The sequence below is a fragment of the Heterocephalus glaber genome, unplaced genomic scaffold (genome assembly GCF_053883595.1).
Source record: "Heterocephalus glaber isolate CG9 unplaced genomic scaffold, H.glaber_assembly_v1.0 deba00001673, whole genome shotgun sequence".
Lineage (NCBI taxonomy): Eukaryota > Metazoa > Chordata > Mammalia > Rodentia > Bathyergidae > Heterocephalus > Heterocephalus glaber.
Genome location: NW_028258410.1, coordinates 11,942,362 through 11,962,304, shown reverse-complemented (window position 1 = coordinate 11,962,304; position 19,943 = coordinate 11,942,362). Strand labels below are relative to the sequence as shown.

Sequence of the window (19,943 nt, the reverse complement as noted above, 5' to 3'; positions counted from 1 at the left end):
GAGCAGGAAAAGGCAGGTAGGATCCTGGGTGTAGTCCACCGTGCCCTAATTGAGCCACTTCCCTCATGCTGTAAACACCACACCCCAAGCTACAGCTGAAGGGCCAAAGTCTCTAATCTTGACTTTACCTGCACTTGATTGGTGGTACTCACTTTATGCTTCAGGAGTTGTTGGAGTGAGTAGTTTATCGGCCCCACAGCAAATGTGGATTAGAGTTCTAGGATAGCAAGGAGGAGAGAGAGGAAGAATCCCTATTACAGAGGGAGAGCTACAGCAAATTCCTTACCCCCTATGAAGCTTAGAGTTCTCATGGGTGAGTTAGACATTGAACAGATTTTTTAAAAAAATTTTTAATGAACTGATCGGCCATTGTAGTAGGAAATGTGTTAGGAAATGAAGTCAGATAGGAAGCTGCCTTGATTTGGGTGAGTGTCCCAGACTTCTGTGACCATTAACATTTGAGCTGAGATCCAAAGAGTAAGGAGCATCTAGCCAGAGAAGGCCAGTGGGGAAGCAGTCAATGGGAAGTGAAAGTGGGGACCACTGGAAGGATTTTAGGCTGGGAAGAAGAGAACAGTTTGATGACTACAGTGCCCCAAGCCAGATGTGCTGGGATCATGATCCAGAATGGCAGTGATGTGTGAACAAAGGATAAGACATCTCTGACTCAGCCAAAGTCAGAAAAACGGAAATCATGCTGGTGTTGGTAGAAAGTCATCCCTTCCCAGGTTGGGAGTGTCAACTGGGAAACCTGTTGGGAGCAAGAAGACTTATGATCTGTTTTTTCAGAGCATGTTGGAACAAGCTGGTGCCCTGAGGAAGAGGGTAACGGAGTGGCAGGGAGCTGGAACATAGGCATAAGACTGTGGTATAACTTTTGCACAGAATGGGAGGATGCTTAAGAGGCAGCCCACCCAACACAGGGTAGAATCTTCTTGCTTGTGTACCAGTGTATACTCTACCACTGGGTAAGGGAAGCATGTGGAGAGGCTCTTGGGGCTTTTCCAAGTGGCTGAGACAAGGCAGACAAGATTGCTGTAGAACTAGTAGTGTGGGCAAGTGATACCAGTGACAGAAGGACAAGAAGCCAACAGAGAGACCCCAGAAGAGAGCTTTGGACACGAGGGTAGACCAGAAGGAGCCACCATGAGTGCTGAGCCAGGTGTGCTGGAAGGGTGGTCCAGGGTCACAAAGTGGGCTAATCCTTTCAGTCATTTTGATTACCTGTTGTCTGTCTCATAATTCAGTGATAAAAGTTTGCTTTTATTAGAGGCAAATGATTGGCAAGTAGGTTGGACTTCAATGAGTTCTAATTCTATAATAAAACATTTCCTTTTAATTATTGTGTCTACCTTTGTCAGGTTTTGGACTGCTTGAAGCACCTCTGGTCCTTTAAGCAAACAGAATAGATGTGTTGAATGCACCAATTGTGTGAAAGGGCTTCTGTGGGGTACCTGTTGCTGCTCTTTAGTACAGCTCCACAGCCATCAATGGTGGAGAGTTGGGTCTCTGGCTTTTAGCACTAATTACAAAGTCCAAACTTTCCTGGAGCTGCCCTTAATAATAATCATACCTTGTGTAGATATAGAGCTTTACAGTTCACAGAGCACTTTCACATACATTGTCTCATTTAATCTTTGTAATAAACAGTGCTCTTTGAATATTTGGATCTTTCCTATGTGAGAAAACATTTCACAGCCTGATTTAATCATAGGGAGTTGCCAACAGTTTCTTGATACAGTAACCATTTATTGAGTATCTTCTATGCACAAGTCACTTCACTAAGAGCACCAAGGATAAACTTTCAGGAAATAAATAGCTAATAAAAAACACCTATCCAGTAAATACGATCTTTTTTTAAGATTTTTTTTTTTTTTGGTACTGGGGATCGAACTCGGGTCCTTGCACTTGCGAAGCAGGCAGTGGAACCACCGAGCTAAATCCCCAGCCCTTCCAGTAAATACGATCTTGTCTTATAATTCATCTTCCTTTCCTCATCACCGTCATTATTTTGAAAGCTAGTTGCTGTGCTATAAGTTTATATAAATATTGCTAGAAATTCTTATATCAGAGTTAAAGTTTTAAAACTAAGAATTCTGATACTCTTTGAATCTTGGTGATTCTTCCAGAAGTCATTCTAGTAAACTTGTACTTTGTTGAAGATTATCTCTTACTTGAGTCTCAAAAATATTTCAGGCTCTCAGCATGTCTAAAAATGCCTACTGGCTTCATTGTCTTGATTGAATTGATCAAGGTATGGTTCAAGATAAATGCACACATAAATACAACTGAGGGGCCGGGGATTTAGCTCAGTGGTTCCACCACCTGCCTCACAAGCGCAAGGTCCCCAGTTCAATCCCTGGTACCAAAAAAAAAGGAATACCACTGACCCCTGGCCCCAAAAAGCTTGTTATCCAGTAGGGGAAAATAAAAAGACCTCTAGGTTCTGTGAACTGGACTGGATGGAGATGCTGTACAGAGATGAGGAGAGAAAGGATTTCCCAGGAGACTGTTTTCTAGGTGAGGTAGGGGACAGAAGGTAGTGTGGGAGCCAGGTCCAGTAGCAGGGTAACCTCTTAAAGCTGTATTTAGAAACCCCCAGAGTATCCAGGCTCCTGTGGGCCACTGACTCCACAAAAAATATGCAAACTTTGAGGTCTTACTGAAGATCCTCCAAAAAGAAGGGGGTCCCAAAAGTAATAGGAACCTCTGCCTTCAATGAGCTATGTGACCCACAAATCATGGTTCCTTCCTCCATCAAGGGCTGGGTGATACCCTGAAGTCCAGGGTTGAACCTCAGCTGTGAAACCTATTTTGAACCAGGTATGGTAGTGTGTGCCTATAATCCCAATATTCCGGAAGGCTGAGGCAGGCAGATCATAAATTCAAGCCCAGCCTGGGCAATTTAATGAGACATTGTCCCACAATTTAAAAGAGGTTAGGGTGTAGCTCATGTGAAGGCCCTAGGATCCCAGTACCACCACCAAAAAGAAAAAAGAGGGGTTGGGGAAGGGAGGGAAAAGGGGATGGGGAAGGGGACAAAACCTGTTTGGTTGATGAAACTGCATGGGTGACCAGGTACTGTGGATGTATCAGGCCGCCTTGGTGCAGCTGTTACTTCTCCAGGTGTCTTCATGCTCCTTCTTAGGCATCTTAGCTTTATTAATGTCAGTAATGCACTGTTCTTACTCAGCTGTTTATGTGAACGGGTGGTTTGGGAATTGGGGAAGGACAAACCCAAATGGCCTAAAATATATATATATTTTTTTTTTTTTTAACTAGTGCACACATTTCCTAGACATGTTAATTTTTAGAAAGTTTTCTCATAATATCTTTTAAAATAATAACTCCTGTGTTTTATGAAGGAGACTAATGTTTGAATTACCAAACTCTCTCTTAGTTCTTTAGATATGGAGCTTAAGCAATCAAAAGCCCAGGAACTCTTCTTTCTATTGGGCAGATCTGCCTAACACTTTTTTATTTTGACAAAGAGTATACAGTTAGCATCTGAGCATCTCATAAATTCAGAGAGGAACACAATTAGGATATGGTGTGGAGCTGGGAGTTTGAGATTAAGTCTAAGTGATATTTCCAACTGGGGCTGGAAACGTGCTTTAAATAATTGTATTCTGATCATTCAGGTCTCTCTTTATAGGGCATCTTTTATGACCAAGACTGTCCAGTACCAAAATGAGCTACATAAATTCCTAATCTGGGATACAGCTGGACAAGAACGAGTAAGTCTCTCTTTAATTTACTGTGTGTTTTTCTGAGGCCCAAACCAAATTAAGGCTCCGACTAAACTGTCAATGTCCCTGTCATTTCACGTTACTCACTTCTCTTCTACACGCCAGAGACACATTATTTCCATTTGCGTAAGCCAGCCTTTTTCTTTTCAATTAGAGCCACAAAGTCCACTGATGGAGAAAGTGATAATGGGCACTGAAGGCATTTTTATACTTTTTAGTGTCTTAAAGTAAATGCTGACTAACAGGCCTGATAAAATCCCACTCGAGCATTGTGTGTAATTTGGGGCTTTGGTCTTGTAGTAAAGATATAAAAGAATCAGTGGTAGAAAGAGAGAGTTAAGCACAACTCATTTATAGTCGCCTTTTAAAAACTAAAGAGGGAACTTTACAGCGTATAAAGTTTGAGATTTAAGTGAAATGGATGAGCTAACACACTGGCTTGCAGTAGATACTTAATAAATGCCTGATGATAAAGTTGACCACAATGGATATCTGCCTAAGGAGGAGCCTAATCCACAGTGGGGCTGGCTGCAGCAGCATGGGCCAGATGCAATTTGGTTAAGCCCACCCAAATCCAAAGGGGTTGGGAATGGAACAGACACATACATACCTCCTGCCTCATCACCCTGGCTTTTGAGTCTGATTTCACTGCCAAGGTGCCTGTAGTGGTCACCCCATTATTCAAATACCATTTAATTTTGTACTATAAAAACAGAGCAGGGGTGGGGATTTAGCTCAGTGGTGCCACCGCCTGCCCCGCAAGTGCAAGGACCCGAGTTCGATCCCCAGTACCACAAAAAAAAAACAAAAAAAAAACAGAGCATCTGGGGCCTGGGATTTAGCTCAGTGGTTCCACTACCTGCCTCACAAGTGGAAGGACCCGAGTTTGATCCCCGATACCAAAAACAAACAAACAAAAAAAAAGAGAGCATCTGATGGATGCACAGTGCTATTTTAAGCTCTTAAAGGGCCAGGGATTTAGCTCGGTTCCACCGCTTGCCTCACAAGCACAAGGTCCCGAGTTCGATTCCTGGTACCAAAAAAAAAAAGATTACATTAAGCTCTTAAAAGTATACCAGAAGTAATCAGGAAAAATAGTCTGTCATTGTGGTCTTATCTAAGAGAACATCGATACTGTGTATGGTATAAAATCTGGCAAGAATCATCACAGACAAATGGAGGAAAAAAACCAAGCCATTACCATTGTCCTAGATGTAGACACACGGTATGTGTATAGATTTAATATCTTAAGTTTGCTTTATTTGGTTTCTTCTGTTTTTAACGCTGGATGTCATGCTCCCATCCAATCACTCATCTGCTTATCGTCCTCCAAACTTCACTCCTTGTGTGCTGATGTTGTGTATGTAGAATGGGACATTTAGGACTGCTGGAACTTTTGCTAACCATCACTTTTCAGTCTTTTAGAAGTGTTAGTTACCAGAGTTCTCCTGGTACATAGCTGTACACACAGGCCTGGGATCTGTCCTATTAGTTACAAACTCACCAGGCTCTTCTGCTAATAATGTATGTGCACTTCCACTAAATCCCAAGTTCAGTTAACCTTACAGATTATTTGATGGTACAGCAAAGCCCTCATCATAAAGAATCATGCTGGAATATAGATCCTATTGTGCTTTCATCAGAGTCTGTCCTAGGGTACACAATGATATATAACATCCCTTTTTCTGGAACATGATAAAAGAAATAACCCAAGGGTGTGTACCCCTCCCTTTTTGCTAGCATGATTGCAGGTGTCTGTGAAGTTCTGTAATTAGCTGGTTTGGCTGCCTCTTTTTTGTCTACTTCTAATTGATCTGAAATGTGATCCTACCTCCCCACCACCTTAAGCACAGTCATACAGCCCAATGCTGGACAGAAGATGCTCATAAGGTCAGGATAGGGCCAGGGGCCCTGACCTGCAGGCCCTGCATTGGGGAGGCAGTCAGGAGGCTCTGGCCAAGTGTAGCTGGGCAAAAGCCCATGTCCAGGGTTGCCAAATTACAAGGCATGAGGGAAGCTAAACACCTGATAGCTCATCACAGATTGTCTGCAATACAGGGACAATCATGTAAAACATGTCTGTGAGCCCATTCTGGGTCAAGGACTGCCCATGTTTCCTGGGCAAGGCTTCAAGGCCGTGAATGTGCCAACTACAACCAGACTTTTATTTCACCTCTTCCCACCATTCTGTCCTCTAGTACCAAACTGCTTGTAGATCTCTAGCATGCCATACAGTCTTACAACCTCTTACCCTTCCTTCCACCTTTTGCCTGGAAAACTTTGTTCAGCCTTCAGAGCCCACTTCTGCTATCACCTGAAGGGGGACTTTCCTAACCACCTGTGTTGTTTAGGTGAGTACATTGCCATATATCCATGTTGCTCAAACCCAAATCTGGAGGTTGTCTTGGGGTCTTGATATGTCTGTTTACATATATAGTTGTGCCTTGGTTCACGAATGCTTTTGTTTGCAAACTCTGCATCGGGTGACAAACATGACTGGGCTATCTTCCCTGCAGTAACACAAATGTGGCCATTTTCTTCAGAATTGTGGAATAAATTAAGTTCATGAACCAAGATACCACTGTATCTAGATACCTTAAGTTCTCCCATCTCCACTGCCAGTTCACTGTTCTCAGCTGCCTTTCACTCTTGAGTTTTCCCGTAGCCTTTTAACTGCTCTCCCTGCTTTCTCTGTACCCAGCCCTGACGCGTATCATTTCTCACAGGACCCAGAGTCTTTTGGAAACATAAATCAGACCCTATTGTGTTCCTACTAGTATCTTTCAGTGATTGACCACTGCTCTTTTTCTCTGGCCACACTCTGAAGAGGCTGGCAGAGCCCACATGCCCTCTGGACTTCTCTTCTCAGGGCCCTCTCAGCCCACCCTCACTCTCTCCACTGTGTCTCAGCCCTCTGTCCTCCTTGCAGGTCCTCAGCAGCCTTTGCCATCAGGCCTTCACATGAGTTGGTCCTTCTCGCTGGCACTCTCTTTCCTCCATTCATAGGCTCCTCATCAGCTTTTTGTCTCAGATTAAAGGTTGCATACTCAGAGTTTTCCTCAACCTCCCTCTCCCTAAGCTAAGGTCCCCAGTTCATTCTCTGTCATTGCTTGTATTCAGTTTCCTCAAGACACTCATTACAAATTGTATTTAGGTGTCCATCTTCTTACCTTTATTGACTATCTGTCCTACTAGACTGTAAACTTAAAGAATCAGGACCACGGTGACTTGTTCACTACTATACTCCCAGCACCAGCACAGCGCCTGACATAAAGTTCATGTTCAGATACTGGTTGGATGTGTCAGGAAATGAAATCTCTGTATCCTGAACAGACTTTAATTGCTCTCATTCATGCAGTTGTCACCAGTTCCCTTACTTATCTGCCTTCCATTAGACCGAGCTCCTTGGGGCGGGGACTGTCTTCATGTCTCTCCTCTGAGCCACTGGCACATGGTGTTGATGCCAGTAGATTCATGCCAACCAATTGCTGTCCTACTTAGGCACAGATGAGGACAGACCCTCTACCTACTTTAACCATGTGAGTAGACCATGCCTCAGACTGTAGTTTTCTGGTGCTTACATGTCTGTTATTTGTTTCTATAGTCATGACATTCATAAGGAAACCAAAAATGTTGTAAAATGGGAACCCTTTTTGATAAACTGACCATTCGGACATCCTCCCCACTTGACCCTAGCATCTGTTGCAACACAGTTTTGACAGATTGGTTATCTTTCTGATGGTGATGGTAACAACGGGTTACAAAGTTCATTAAGTTGATGAAAGTGATTTTAGAGAATTTTTTTAATATGATATGAAGCCCTTGACCATAAGTATCTTGTTAAATAAAGAGACATACTGATCAGAATGCTGATATCGGTGCTTCAGAAGATAATCATTTACATATCAAAGGGTAAAGAGAGGCCATGGGAAAATTGACAGCACCCTCAAATATTTTTGTAGAAATTGCCATTTTTGTGGTAGAACTATGAGTCAAATATGAAGTGAAGGATATCATAATGTGCTAGCATGTAGTTTCATTAGAAGAATCACTGTCAAGTTATCAATTAACTTTGATTCAGAGTTCATCCAAAAATTTAGCTCCTAGATGTAAAAATAAACCTAAGTTTTTCAACTTCCAGGTAAGATGAAATGAGTTCTCATGATTTTAAACTTACTTTTCTCAAGGCAGAGCCTTTATGAATCCTTTTTGTCTGTATTATTTGCAATCCTGGATGAATTTGTTTCTTCACATTTTCCCACCAGTTATCCTTCACTAACAAAGGCTTCATCGGCCACATTGAGACAGACGCAGCTCATAAATTGAGAACCGTAAATATGTACCATAAATACACCATCAGTGTTTCAAAACGTTTCAAATGCTTGCCATCTCCATGTGATGACCTAGAAAAAAAGCTCCTTAACCAGATTCTCAAAGACCCTGCATCCAGACCCTAAGGATTTACGTCCCTGCGTCTTAATATGCTTTCTCCTGATGGCTGTTTCTACAGAGGTCAGAACACCAGAAAAGCGCACACCCATTTATTGTCACAGAAGTCATGTAAGGCATTGTTCACATTTAAAATCAGAAACAAGTAAAAGTAAAGTGGCTTGAGTCACCTAGTTCTGAGGTCAACAGACTTGACCCAAGGGCCAAATCCAACTTGCTGCCTGTTTTTGTAAGTTGGAGTTTCATTGGAACATAACCATACTTGTTTGTTTTTATTTTGTTTGTGGCTGTTTTCACTCTATAGTAGCAGAGATGAGTAGTTACAGCAGAAGTCTTGTGGCCCAAAAGCTAAAACTATTTACTGTCTAGTGCATGCCAGAAAAACTGCTATCGCCTGGCCTATAGCCATATTTGAAGCACAGATGTGCTGAGATCTTTTGAATCTCTTTATATGCTTCTGTCTTTCTTTATACCAAAAAGATGTGACAAGAGTTTCAACGTCAGTAACAGAAGTGTGGCTTTTAACAGCCTGACCCTCCCACAGACAGCAGTTATATAAAATATATAAATTTGGGACAAAACTTTTTAGAAACAACTATTTAAAAGTACTGTAGAACAACTAAATGCAGTCAGGAACTGAAAAAGGGACCTGTATTCGGTGCAGTCCACCTCTTTGCAACTTTTTCCCCAGTTGACACTCCCTAGTCCAGTGGTGGTGAACCTGCCCCACACATGCCACAGCAGGCAGGCAGAGCCCTCTCTGTTGACACACAAGCCAAGTTGCCCCAGCAGCCGAGCATCTGATAGTAGTTGTTTTTTAAAAACTAAAACCTCAGTATTCAGGTTTAATTGCAATGTTGGCACTTTGCAATAAATAAGTCGGTTTTGGGTTGCAGTTTGGGCACACGGTCTAGAAGGTTCACCATCACTGCCCTAGTCAGCATGGCACAGGGTTGGTAGGACTCAAGCAGAAAGCCTATCTTTTTAGCTTGTGATATTTGAGGACAGAGACTGCTAGTGCAGCTGGAAAAAGAGGCAAACCCCAGAAAAGATGCTTATAGCAAGAAGGGAAGCCCCAAAATCTGTTTATAAATTCCTCTCAAATCTTTGATTAACCCCAAATTGTGAATGTACAGGAAGGACATTACAAAATGCAGTAGAAACCAACAACTAGAAGGGTGACAAGACTGAGCAGTCACTTCTTGTTGACCATTACAGCAGAGCTAAAGTTTGGAATTTGAATCTAGTCCTGTCACATTAGAGGGGATTAGTAAACACCTTGGGGATTCCATTGAAACCTCAGAAGGCCAGGGCTTAGAAGTAGAGATCATGTCCTGAGACTAAGAACAAACCCAAATAGACGCACCCTAGCAATTTGTGAAGCCCATCTCAACATGCTTGGCCAGGAACTTAACACCTTGTAGAGCAGATAACAGAGACTTCCAAGTCTGTGGTGCATCTGTCAGAATCATTGTACATATGAACAGGAAAAGAGAGCCAGTGAGTGGAAGCAAACCCCCAAATAACACTGGTGTTAGGGTGTACAGACACAGAATTAAAAGCACTTTTAAATATGTCCAAAGATGTAAAGAGAAATAATCTTAACTATTATGGGAAATCTCACACAGAATGGGAGCTAGTAAAGAATTAAATAGAAATGCTAAAACTGAAAGCCACAGTAGCTAAAATAAAATTCTGTGAATCACTGGGCAAACATATTAATCAGAACAACACGGGAAAAAGGGTAGAAAACTATGAACAGAGTCTCAATACACTAGGGACAAATTCAAGTAGTCTGACATACATGTAATTTGAGACGTAGGTGGAAAAAGATAAGGAAAAAATTTTTTTTCAAGAAATAATGGCTGAAATCATCCCAAATTTGTGAGACCGATAATTCACAAAGCCAAGTTGAGCAAACCTGGAAGTACAACAAAAACCACATATAGGTATACTGTAGTCAAATTGCTGAAAACCAAAGATAAAAAAAAAATCTAAAGCAACCAGAGATAAAAGATGTATTGTGTACAGGAAAGCAATGTGGGTGATGGCTGATTTCTCAAGAAACAGTGGAAACTGGAAGCTGGTAGGAACCACAGTTCATGTAATATGCTGAAAGCAGGAGGAAAACAGACCCTGCCAATCTGCCAAAAATGCCTTTCAAATATGAAGTCAGAATAAGGAAGACAAGAACTAAGAGAATTCAGCAAAGCAGTCCCGGGAAGCTTTTCAGAATGAAGAGAAGTGACACCAGATGGTCATTCAGGTCCAGGGTCATAGGAAGAAGTAGGCGGCACTGGAAATGGTAAATACAAGGTCCAGGAATTGCAGGAATGGAGGAGGTTGGGGGGAAGAAACATAAAGATATGTTATGTATAGGTACAGATTCCCTGTGATGAATGTGATTATCATGTATATCTAAAATACATCAAATTCTAAAAAATAACAATTTTAAAATAAAATTATTTTTTCATCTCAATTTTAAAAGATACCTCATTTAGTTCAAAAATTATAACATTGGATTGTACAACTTATGGTATATATAGATTTAAAATATTTGACAACAGTAGCATAAAGAACGTGGGGTAAAAGGAATTACACTCTTGCCAGGTTTGGTGATCCACTGCTGTAATCCCACCACTCAGGAGGCTAACGCAGGATAATTGCTGCAAGTTTGAGGCCAGCTTGGGCTAATAGTGAGTTCAAGGCCAGCCTAACCTACCATAGAGAGAACCTGCCTCAAAAAAAAAAAAAAAAGGAATTACACTCTTGCAAGGTTCTGATACTTTATATGAAATGGTATGTTTTCAACTCTAAATAGACTGTAGAAAAATGTATATTGTACTTAAGAACAACCATGTAAAAGATAAGAATCTAGCTAAAAAGTCAATAGAAGAATTAATAATTTAAAACTGAATAGTAAAGTATAAACAATGCAAAAGAGAAGAGGAAAGGAAAAACAGATGAATTTAAAAGGAATTGGATAATTTTAAAACAAAATGGTAGACCTAAATCCAAGTACATTGATAAGTACGTAAGATGTAAAGGAACTAAAAATTCCACGGAAAGGCAGAGGTGGTCAGATTGTACCAAAAAAGCAGGATGCAACTGTGTGCTGGTTAAAGAAGATTACTTTATATATAAAAACAAGGATGGGAGCTGGGCACAGTGGCCAACACCTGTCATCCCAGCTACTCAGGAAGCTCAGGCAGGAAGATCCAAAGTTCTAACACAGCCTGGGCAACTTAGTGACTTACAGAGACCCTGTCTCAAAGTAAAAAGATCTGGGGATACCACAGCACAAAGCCCCTGGGTTCAGTTTCCAGTACCACCAATTAAAAGGGGAGAAAAAAAAGGTTGAAAATAAGAATGGGAAGAGATATGCTGTGAAAATGATAAGCAAAATGAACCCATTGTGGTTGAGTTCATATCTGTAAACAGACTTGGAAAACAAGGGTTGTTATTAAGGTTATAAGACAGATGCTGGGGAATTTTCCGTGTTTTCTTTCTTGGTGGCTAGTGCTTACATAAATGTATAGATTTGTAGTTTATCAGATTATACAGTTAAGGTCTTTGCTTTTCTCTGTGTGAATTTTACATTCTAGTTTGAAGAAAGAAAAAAGAACCTTATAAAAGACATTGCCATCATAAGTGCATCAAAAATGAAAGCAGTGTCCATCTGCCTGTCTCTGCACGCCAGCCATTCTCAGGAACCCTCCCGAGCTCCAAAGTTCTCCACCTGGCACAGGACACGCAGGCGGGGGGCAGGCGTACATCTGGGTGTCCTTTCTCTGATGAGAGCCGTCCTGTGCTGGACATGTGCCCTCCGGCCCTCCGTTCCCACTGCCCGGTGTCTGCCTCAGTAGATACAGGAGGTGGTGGCAGCAGTTGTGGCCTTATAGCCGCTTGTTTCCATGTCTCTGCCCAGGTCACTGTCTCCGCTTCAGAGATGTTGGCCCACCTGACCCGGCACTGGCTTGGCTTGCCCCCCACCCCCGTCAGGTGACACTTGTTTCCACAGCTGCTCTTCACCTGCTCTGTAGGTTTGGGCTGGCAAGCCTGGGGGCTGTCCCTCCCCAAAGAACCCAGCTAACAGACTCTGCCCAACCCACAGGTGTGTGGCACTTCGAGACCTCTCGGGCAGCAGAGTGACCCAGACTGGCTGCAAGGGCACACGGCCCAGGGCCAGTGGGGAGCGGTCACTTGGGCCGGCCTGCCTCACCGCCACACCTCCGTCCTCAAGGGCTTCAAGCCAAGCCAGTAGCCATGGGCATGAAACATCTTCCAGGTGGAGAAGGGCCACTCCAGCTTTGCTAGCAATAACTGACCTTCAGGTGCCCTCTGAAGGAGCAGGGACTCAGCACAGAGTTCGCTTTACTTGGGGCTGCAGGAGCGTCCCTCCTCTATGTGAACAGAAAGTGGTTCATTCTTCATTCTGACTTTTTTTTTTAACTGTTTGGCTTACTACCAGTTTGTTTGAATGAGTGGTAATTTTCTCCATGAAGTGGGAGAGGGTGGGAACGTCAGCCCCCATCCCGGTGGTGCGGTGGGCCTGCCCTCCACTTGGTCATCATGGTCATTTCGGCCACCAGGTCCCCTCTGGGCATCAATGAGATGCTCTTCTGTTCTGATGGTGCCCGTGCTAGAGGGCCAGGCAACCATGCAGCCGCTGACCAGTAAGTAGGGTGACATCCATTCCAAATTCTTTGTTTCATCTTAGCACACATGGCTGGTCATAAAACTGTGTTCATCCTAAATGGTATTGGGAAAAATGTAGTTTCTACTAATCAGAAACTGCAAACTAGGAAAAGGCTATGTGAAAAAAATCCCTTTCCTCAATGTACATAGTTCAGTTCTTTGTTACATCTAAGCTGTATCCATGGACATCAGTCTGTTTTGGACTCCTGCTAGTGTTAAAGATGAAAATAAAACCGTTAATTTGAACCAAATGTAAAAAAAAAAAAAAAAAAGAAAAAATGAAAGCTGATACCATAACATTTCCACCTGTATGGTTCCATCTCATATGTGGAAGCCAGTCTTAACATTTTAAATCCTTTTCACCTAATGTAGTTTCCTTTTCTATAGTGCTTTCTTACAGCTTTTATTTTTTGTTTTCTTCTAAAACTTAACATATTTTATTGGAAGTTAGCAGACTTCCACCCCAGAGACTGATATTTTTCTCACAAGAACTAATGAAGGTTTCTTTTTATGGACATCTGGGTCTGGCATTTAATTTGACATCCTCCTATATTTACACATTTCTTATTCATTTATTTACGGGTACTTGATTTACCTGTGTTGCACCAAGTGCTAGATCCTGAAATAGTGTGCTAGACAGACTTTCTGTCTTCCCTCACAGTTTATAGTCACAATTTTGCTTTTCTTTGGGGAAATTTAACATGAAAGTTTAAAAGCCAAAAGGTTAAACTCACTGATGAAGTGACAGAGTCCACAGTTGTGTCTGTGAATTCTGTGTGTGCACCAAATTCTCCCCTGTAAGGACAGTTCTGTGGTAAGAGGTAAACCACGAGAAACAGAGCCGGATGCAATGCGGTCACGTCACGTCACACAGAGGCCGGCTTCAAAGTCAGTGTGTAAAATGAAGACCAAGTGTAGGTAAAATTCCTGTCTTTAAACATTGACATCACATTTGGTGGATGATGCCCAAACTAGGATCTGTGCTGAGGAGCCAGGTTTGATGGAGAAAGAGTTTCACATTTTCCATCTCATGCTAATTGAAAGAAATGGCCCACTAAATCACCCTCCCTATTGAAAAGATTATTCTTCTCTCTTTCCTTCTCATCCCTCTATTGTGTGTAGTGGCGTGAGGAAGGGGAAGAGGGATAGGAAGAAGCTAAACATGCAGAGTTAAAATTCATAGATGTGAAATGAGACACATGCCTAGCATTTGAGAGTTGCCACTGCATGAAGATAGCAGAAAAGCAAGTTGCAACCTCATTCACGTAGTGAATTTAAATGCGTGCTTATGTCTAAGACAATCAGCCTCTAGATTACAGGGTGATCTGACACCCAAGCACAGCTACTGTGGGGAGAACTGTTCATGGCATTATTTTTATCTCGTGATAGTTTGGGAAGCCAGACTTTAAAGGACTTGAACAAATGAATTTGAAATTACAGCATTGAGTTCACTTAAAAAGGCTTTTTAGCTGAAACAATTGTTTACAGCACCATATTTAATTCCCATAAAACTGTATTCTAAGCTATCTTCCGAGGCATTTCATTGTTACATTAAAAGTTTTTGCCTTTGGTAATTACTGGTTCATTTGCTTTAAAGCATTATGTCATCCTGTTTTGCCTAAGAGAAAGATTACCCTTTGTGCGGGGATAATGGGCTTAAATATTTAAACAACAAAAAAAGAGTATTTAACTAGTTTTCCCGATTTTGTTATTTATTTTCCCTTCTCCTCTGCAGTTTCGTGCCTTAGCACCAATGTACTACCGAGGATCGGCTGCAGCTATAATTGTTTATGATATCACAAAAGAAGTAAGACAATATTCGGTTTTTCTTACACTACTTTGGCAACTCTTGAGTGCTTGGATCTCCAGTTATTCTACTTCTGTGTTGCAGGAGACATTTTCAACATTAAAGAACTGGGTAAAGGAGCTTCGACAGCATGGCCCACCTAATATTGTAGTTGCCATTGCAGGAAATAAGTGTGATCTTATCGATGTCAGGTAACTTATTATATAATAAGAGATTACAGTGCTGATTATGTGTTCCTTTTCTTAATGAGCAATATCCAGTGTAAGAATCTTACTTTTATTTTATCTCTGACATTGAAAATTTTCTTTTTGTTATGTGGTTAGAGTCCTGAAGTTTCAGGCTAAAATTAAGGTTTTAGGAATTTGGAGCTAATTGTATTATATACAGAGAGACAGATGTGTAATTAAACACTGGTCACATTGCATTTGACATTATCTGAGATCAGTGTGGCCCCAAGACTCCTATGATGCAGGATTCTTGAATACGGAAAGCACCTCTATTGGTGGTTTCTCTGCACCACTTCCATGATTTTCAAAGAAAGGGATTTTTCTTTTAATTTGGGAGGGAGGTGGGGTATAGAAAATTTTGCCCTTTCCTGATCATTCCATTAGCTGCATTGTTATGTTACTAGTGGTACTGAATTTTATTTAAAGGCAGAAGGAGGATGATTGGTAAGACCATATGTGAGGGCTCATTCAGCAGCCTTTTGGGGTATCCCTTGTCATCATAAATCTGGTTAATTGGGTAAGTGGGGATATTGTTAAGAGCCTGATGGGTAGAATTTCTGATGTGCAATTGTTGCCTTCCAGAGAAGTCATGGAGAGAGATGCTAAGGACTACGCTGACTCCATTCATGCAATTTTTGTAGAGACCAGTGCAAAAAATGCGATAAACATAAATGAACTCTTTATAGAAATTAGTGAGTATCTCTGTGTCTTATGGGTTTTCTCTGTGCAGAAAAATTTCAGAGTTGTCTTTCTGGTAAGAGTTCCTAAATTAGTTTTAGTAGTCTAGTCTCTGACACTCTGGTCAGTGAGATGAGATTGGAGAATACGAGGATGGCCTGCTTTCCAGTCATGGTATAACTGCTGGGGGACTGCTGCCTGATGACTGTAGCCTTTCTGGAAAGAATGTCGCTACTGAATAAATAATGCATGAGGCATTGAGGTCATGGAAGCTGTCGTGTCTCTAGCTCTTTCTGTATTTAAATGTATTTCAATTAGTCATCCAAGGTCATCAAAAATGAACAAAATAAAGGGAAATAAAATTCAGGTATGACTCCATTGTAAGAAAACCCTGAAAAATTGGTAATAGGCAAGGAATGGTAAGTCCTCTCTTTCCCAACTTCCCCTTCCCTTTCCAGAGTGTTAATATGATGACACTAGATGGGAGGGTGACTGCTGCATGCACATGCCTTTGGGATCTTCTACAGATTGTATCTGTTTATTCATTTCATTCAAATTCATCAAAATATTTATTAGGAACTGTTCCAGGCTCAGGGGAGACAGCATAAAGAAGATAGACACAGCCCTTGCTCTCCCGGAGTACATGTTCTGCTGAGGGAGGCAGACAGTGAACACCAGATAAATAGGGTCATTTCAGATAATAATAAGAGATAGGAAGAAAATAATTCAGGATGAAGTGAGAGTGCTTGCAGGTGGTCAGGGAAGGCCTCTCTGAGGAGGTGGTATCAGAGCTGAAGTCTGACAGAACTAGGATTCACGTTAGCTGAACATGGCAGACTTGCAGATGGAGGGAGGCAGCCACCACTCAAGAACTGGACTTATCCATTAAGACAGCTAAAGCAAAGAGGGCTCTTGGCCATCTTGAAGGTGAGCAGTCATGAATTCCAGGGCCCACAGGGCAAGGCAGGGTGGCCTGAGTGGAGTAGACCTGAGAGGAACTCTGGGGGCTGGAGCCCTGGGCCCAGCTGCAGCAGTTGGGGCCAGGCCAGAGAATGGGCCTCTGAGTGCCCACTTGCTCATACTGTTTTCAAGTTCTGTTTTGGTTTGGTCTGTGTGTTGCTCTCTAGTTTCCTTAAAGATCTTTATTTGTATGCAGTGTATCCATTGTTTATGTTTGACCACTCATTCTCAGAGTACTTTGGAGACCACCTGACAGCCCATGGCCTGCTAGTAACATGCCTTTGGCCAGCCCTTCATTTCAAAGTTAAAAGACATGCTGTTCATTGTTGCCCTAGATGTAAATGCCAGGTATCCAGATGCATTGTTCAAAGGCAACATAAGGCTAATCAGGAATTTTTAACAGTTCCAGCTAAATATCTCTGTAGGGTGTTATATGTTCAAACTATCACTGTTGTTGTTTTTTTAAGTGTTCTTTACTATAGCAGTATTAAAAACAGGAAGGTAGTGCACTATACCAACAATGGAAATTCTTATATGAAAACTAGTATGGCTGGGGGTATGTGTAGCTGAGAGGTAAGAGAACTTGTCTAGCATGTATGTGTGATGAGATCCTAGGTTCCCCAGCACCACAGCAGGGTGGGGGTGGGGCACTATTATGCGCATACTCATTTATAAAGATATGTTAAAAGAAGAAGAGGAGAATTGACTGATGGAAATTAAATTTTTTGCTCACTGGGTGTTGTAAAATTGCATGAGCACAGTGTCTGGCATGCTGACTTTGTGTCAAAGGGTAACATACATACAGAAAAGGACCCTGAGCAGAAGTACAAGTTCAGTGAGTTGTCACAAATAGAATAGAGCCAGTGCTTAGCACTTGGGTTGAGACATGGCCCTTCTAACTTCCAAGGGAAACCACTATCCTGATTGCTAACTCTTCAGTTGGTTTTACCTGTTTTGTGGGGGCTTTGCTGGGGGAGGTGGTTGTTATTTTTGGTTTTTCTTTTGGTTGGTTGGTTGGTTTTGAGGCAGGGTTTCACTGTGCATCCCAGGCTGGCCTAGAACTCTCATCAATCCACCTACCTCAGCCTCCTGATTGCTGGAATTACAGGTGTACACCACAACACCTGGCAATTTTATGTGTTTTAAAACATTTTATTTACGCTTTTTTTTTTGGTCTGGCTTCTTTTATTCTATTATATTTTTTTATTATCTGTATCATCGCATAGCTGTAAAACATGCATTCTCATGGCTGGCATGTATCAGTATCAAGAGTCAGAGTTAGGAGACAGACAAGCAGGGACTATCCAGTATAATTATCCAATCAAATTAGGCATCTGGATAGTTGTTTCCAATTTAAAGCTATTACAGGTAGTACTGCTCTGAACATTCTGGTCACATCCTTTGGTGAACATCTGTACACGTTTTTGTTAGGTATCTTTTTGCTGAAGAGAAGAACCGCTGGGTCATTGGATCTGCATGTGTTCAGTATGACCTTACTGCCAGTTTTCAAAGTGGTTGTTCTGCCAGTTAATACCTATACCAGTGGTATATGAGATTTGCTTTTTTTTATGTCAGCTGAGCAGGTTCTGTATTTCCATAAAGGTGACGAAATTTAGTATTTGTCCAGATAATTTATTTACATTTACATACTATCTGGGTATCCTCTTTTGTGAAGTACCTGTTAAAAATTAAATCTTTTGCCTGTTTTCCTATTGAGTTACCTTTTTCTTTGTATTTTGTACCTCTTTGGATCTGAGGACTTACTGATTATATGTATTGGAAATGTCTTCTGCTCTGTGGTTTGGCTTTCATTTCTCAATCTTTTTCCTTTTTCTTTTTCTTTTTTTTTTTTGGTACCAGGGACCGAACTGAGGACCTTGCACTTGCCAGGCAGGCATGGCACAGCTGAGCTACATCTCCAGCTCTGAAGTTTTTAATATTAATCTAACCCAATATGTCCTTATTTTCTTTAATAATGAGCATAGTTTTTTAGTTCCTGTTTGAGAAACCATTGCTAGTTCATGAAGATGTTTTCTCCTGCTTTCTTCTAAAAATATTCATTCTTTAAAAAAATTTTGTTGCATTTTACAATTGCCTCTGTGACACCAGCTGTATTTGTTTTTATTTATTGAGAAATACATAATGATAAGCTTCAGGAAAGCTTTAAAGTAAATCTGCAATTTATTCACAGCAGTAAGTATATGCATTTGAAAAGTTGTAGGTCATTTTCTAGTTGGTACAGAAACCATGCTCGTTATAGCCCAGACAGGTTATGAACTACCCAAAATGGCGGATCCTCAAGGTTTGGGCACCAAGGACCTGAGGGTTATCATAAATTCACAGCCTTTTTTTTTGGTACCGGGGATCGAACTCGGGTCCTTGCGCTTGTGCAGCAAGTGGTGAAACCACTGAGCTAAATCCCCAGCCCCACAGCCTTATTAATGCCAGAAGATGTACCTGTCCATTCATTCCATGTTTATAAAATACTGGCAACACCAAGATAGAGGAACAGGATCTATTCCCCAAAGAGCTTAGGATCTAATTTGAGGAAGCTAGTCATTAAACAAATAGAGCATGCTTCTGGTATTTTGGTGGATTTTAGTGTCTGAACTGTTGGAGAGTTAGGAAGTTGGGAGAGCATCAAGAGAAGCTTTGTAGGGCCCGGGATTTAGCTCAGTAGTTCCCCCGCCTGCCTCGCAAGCACAAGGTCCTGAGTTCGATGCCTGGTACCAAAAAAAAAAAAAAGAGAGAGAGAGAGAGACTTTAAGAAACAGCCTTTGAGTTATCAGCCAGATAGGTAGATGGGTGATTCAAGGTTCCTTGAAATTGGCATTATGCTTCACAGAGCAGTAAACTGAAACCTGTTCATTCTCAGGTGTTGTTGGTAGGAGAATAAAGTGGCACAGCCTCTTCAGAGAGCCATCTGGCAGCATTTGTCAGAATTTGAATTGTGTGTCCTTCTTGCATTTGTGCTACATAAGACACTGGAAATATGGTGTGTGTGTGTTAGACAAATGCCCAGAAGTAGAATGGCATGACCTAGCTCCTCCATTGGGTTTATCCTATACATACACCATTGATAAATACTGAGAATAAAGTAAATATCCAACAGTTAGAGAAGTGGTTAAATAAATCATGATACATACACATGATACAATATTATACAGCTAATAAAGAAGCAGCAGCTCTGCATTGTACTGTGATGCAACAATCCCCAAGACATGTTAAGTGAAAATAGTGAGGAAGAGAGCAGTGCATACTGTTTGGTCCCATTTGTACCTTTTTTTTTTGCACCAGGGATCAAACTCAGACCTTGCGCATGCGAGGCAGTTGGTAGCACCGCTCAGCTAAATCCCTGGCCCTGTTTGCCCCTAT

At 41.5% G+C, this 19,943-nt stretch overlaps 1 protein-coding gene across 2 annotated transcripts in view; it reads left to right on the top strand.

The window, feature by feature from the left end:
- Rab22a (RAB22A, member RAS oncogene family) overlaps positions 1–19,943 on the top strand; it is a 59,415-nt gene that overhangs the window by 31,901 nt on the left and 7,571 nt on the right. The window contains exons 3-6 of one of the 2 annotated variants that reach the window (XM_004840938.4): positions 3,656–3,737; positions 14,632–14,703; positions 14,788–14,894; positions 15,513–15,622. In XM_004840938.4, the coding sequence (XP_004840995.1) occupies positions 3,656–3,737; positions 14,632–14,703; positions 14,788–14,894; positions 15,513–15,622 (371 nt within the window). The remainder of the gene's footprint in view (positions 1–3,655; positions 3,738–14,631; positions 14,704–14,787; positions 14,895–15,512; positions 15,623–19,943) is intronic. The other variant, XM_087197509.1, reaches the window with a different exon arrangement.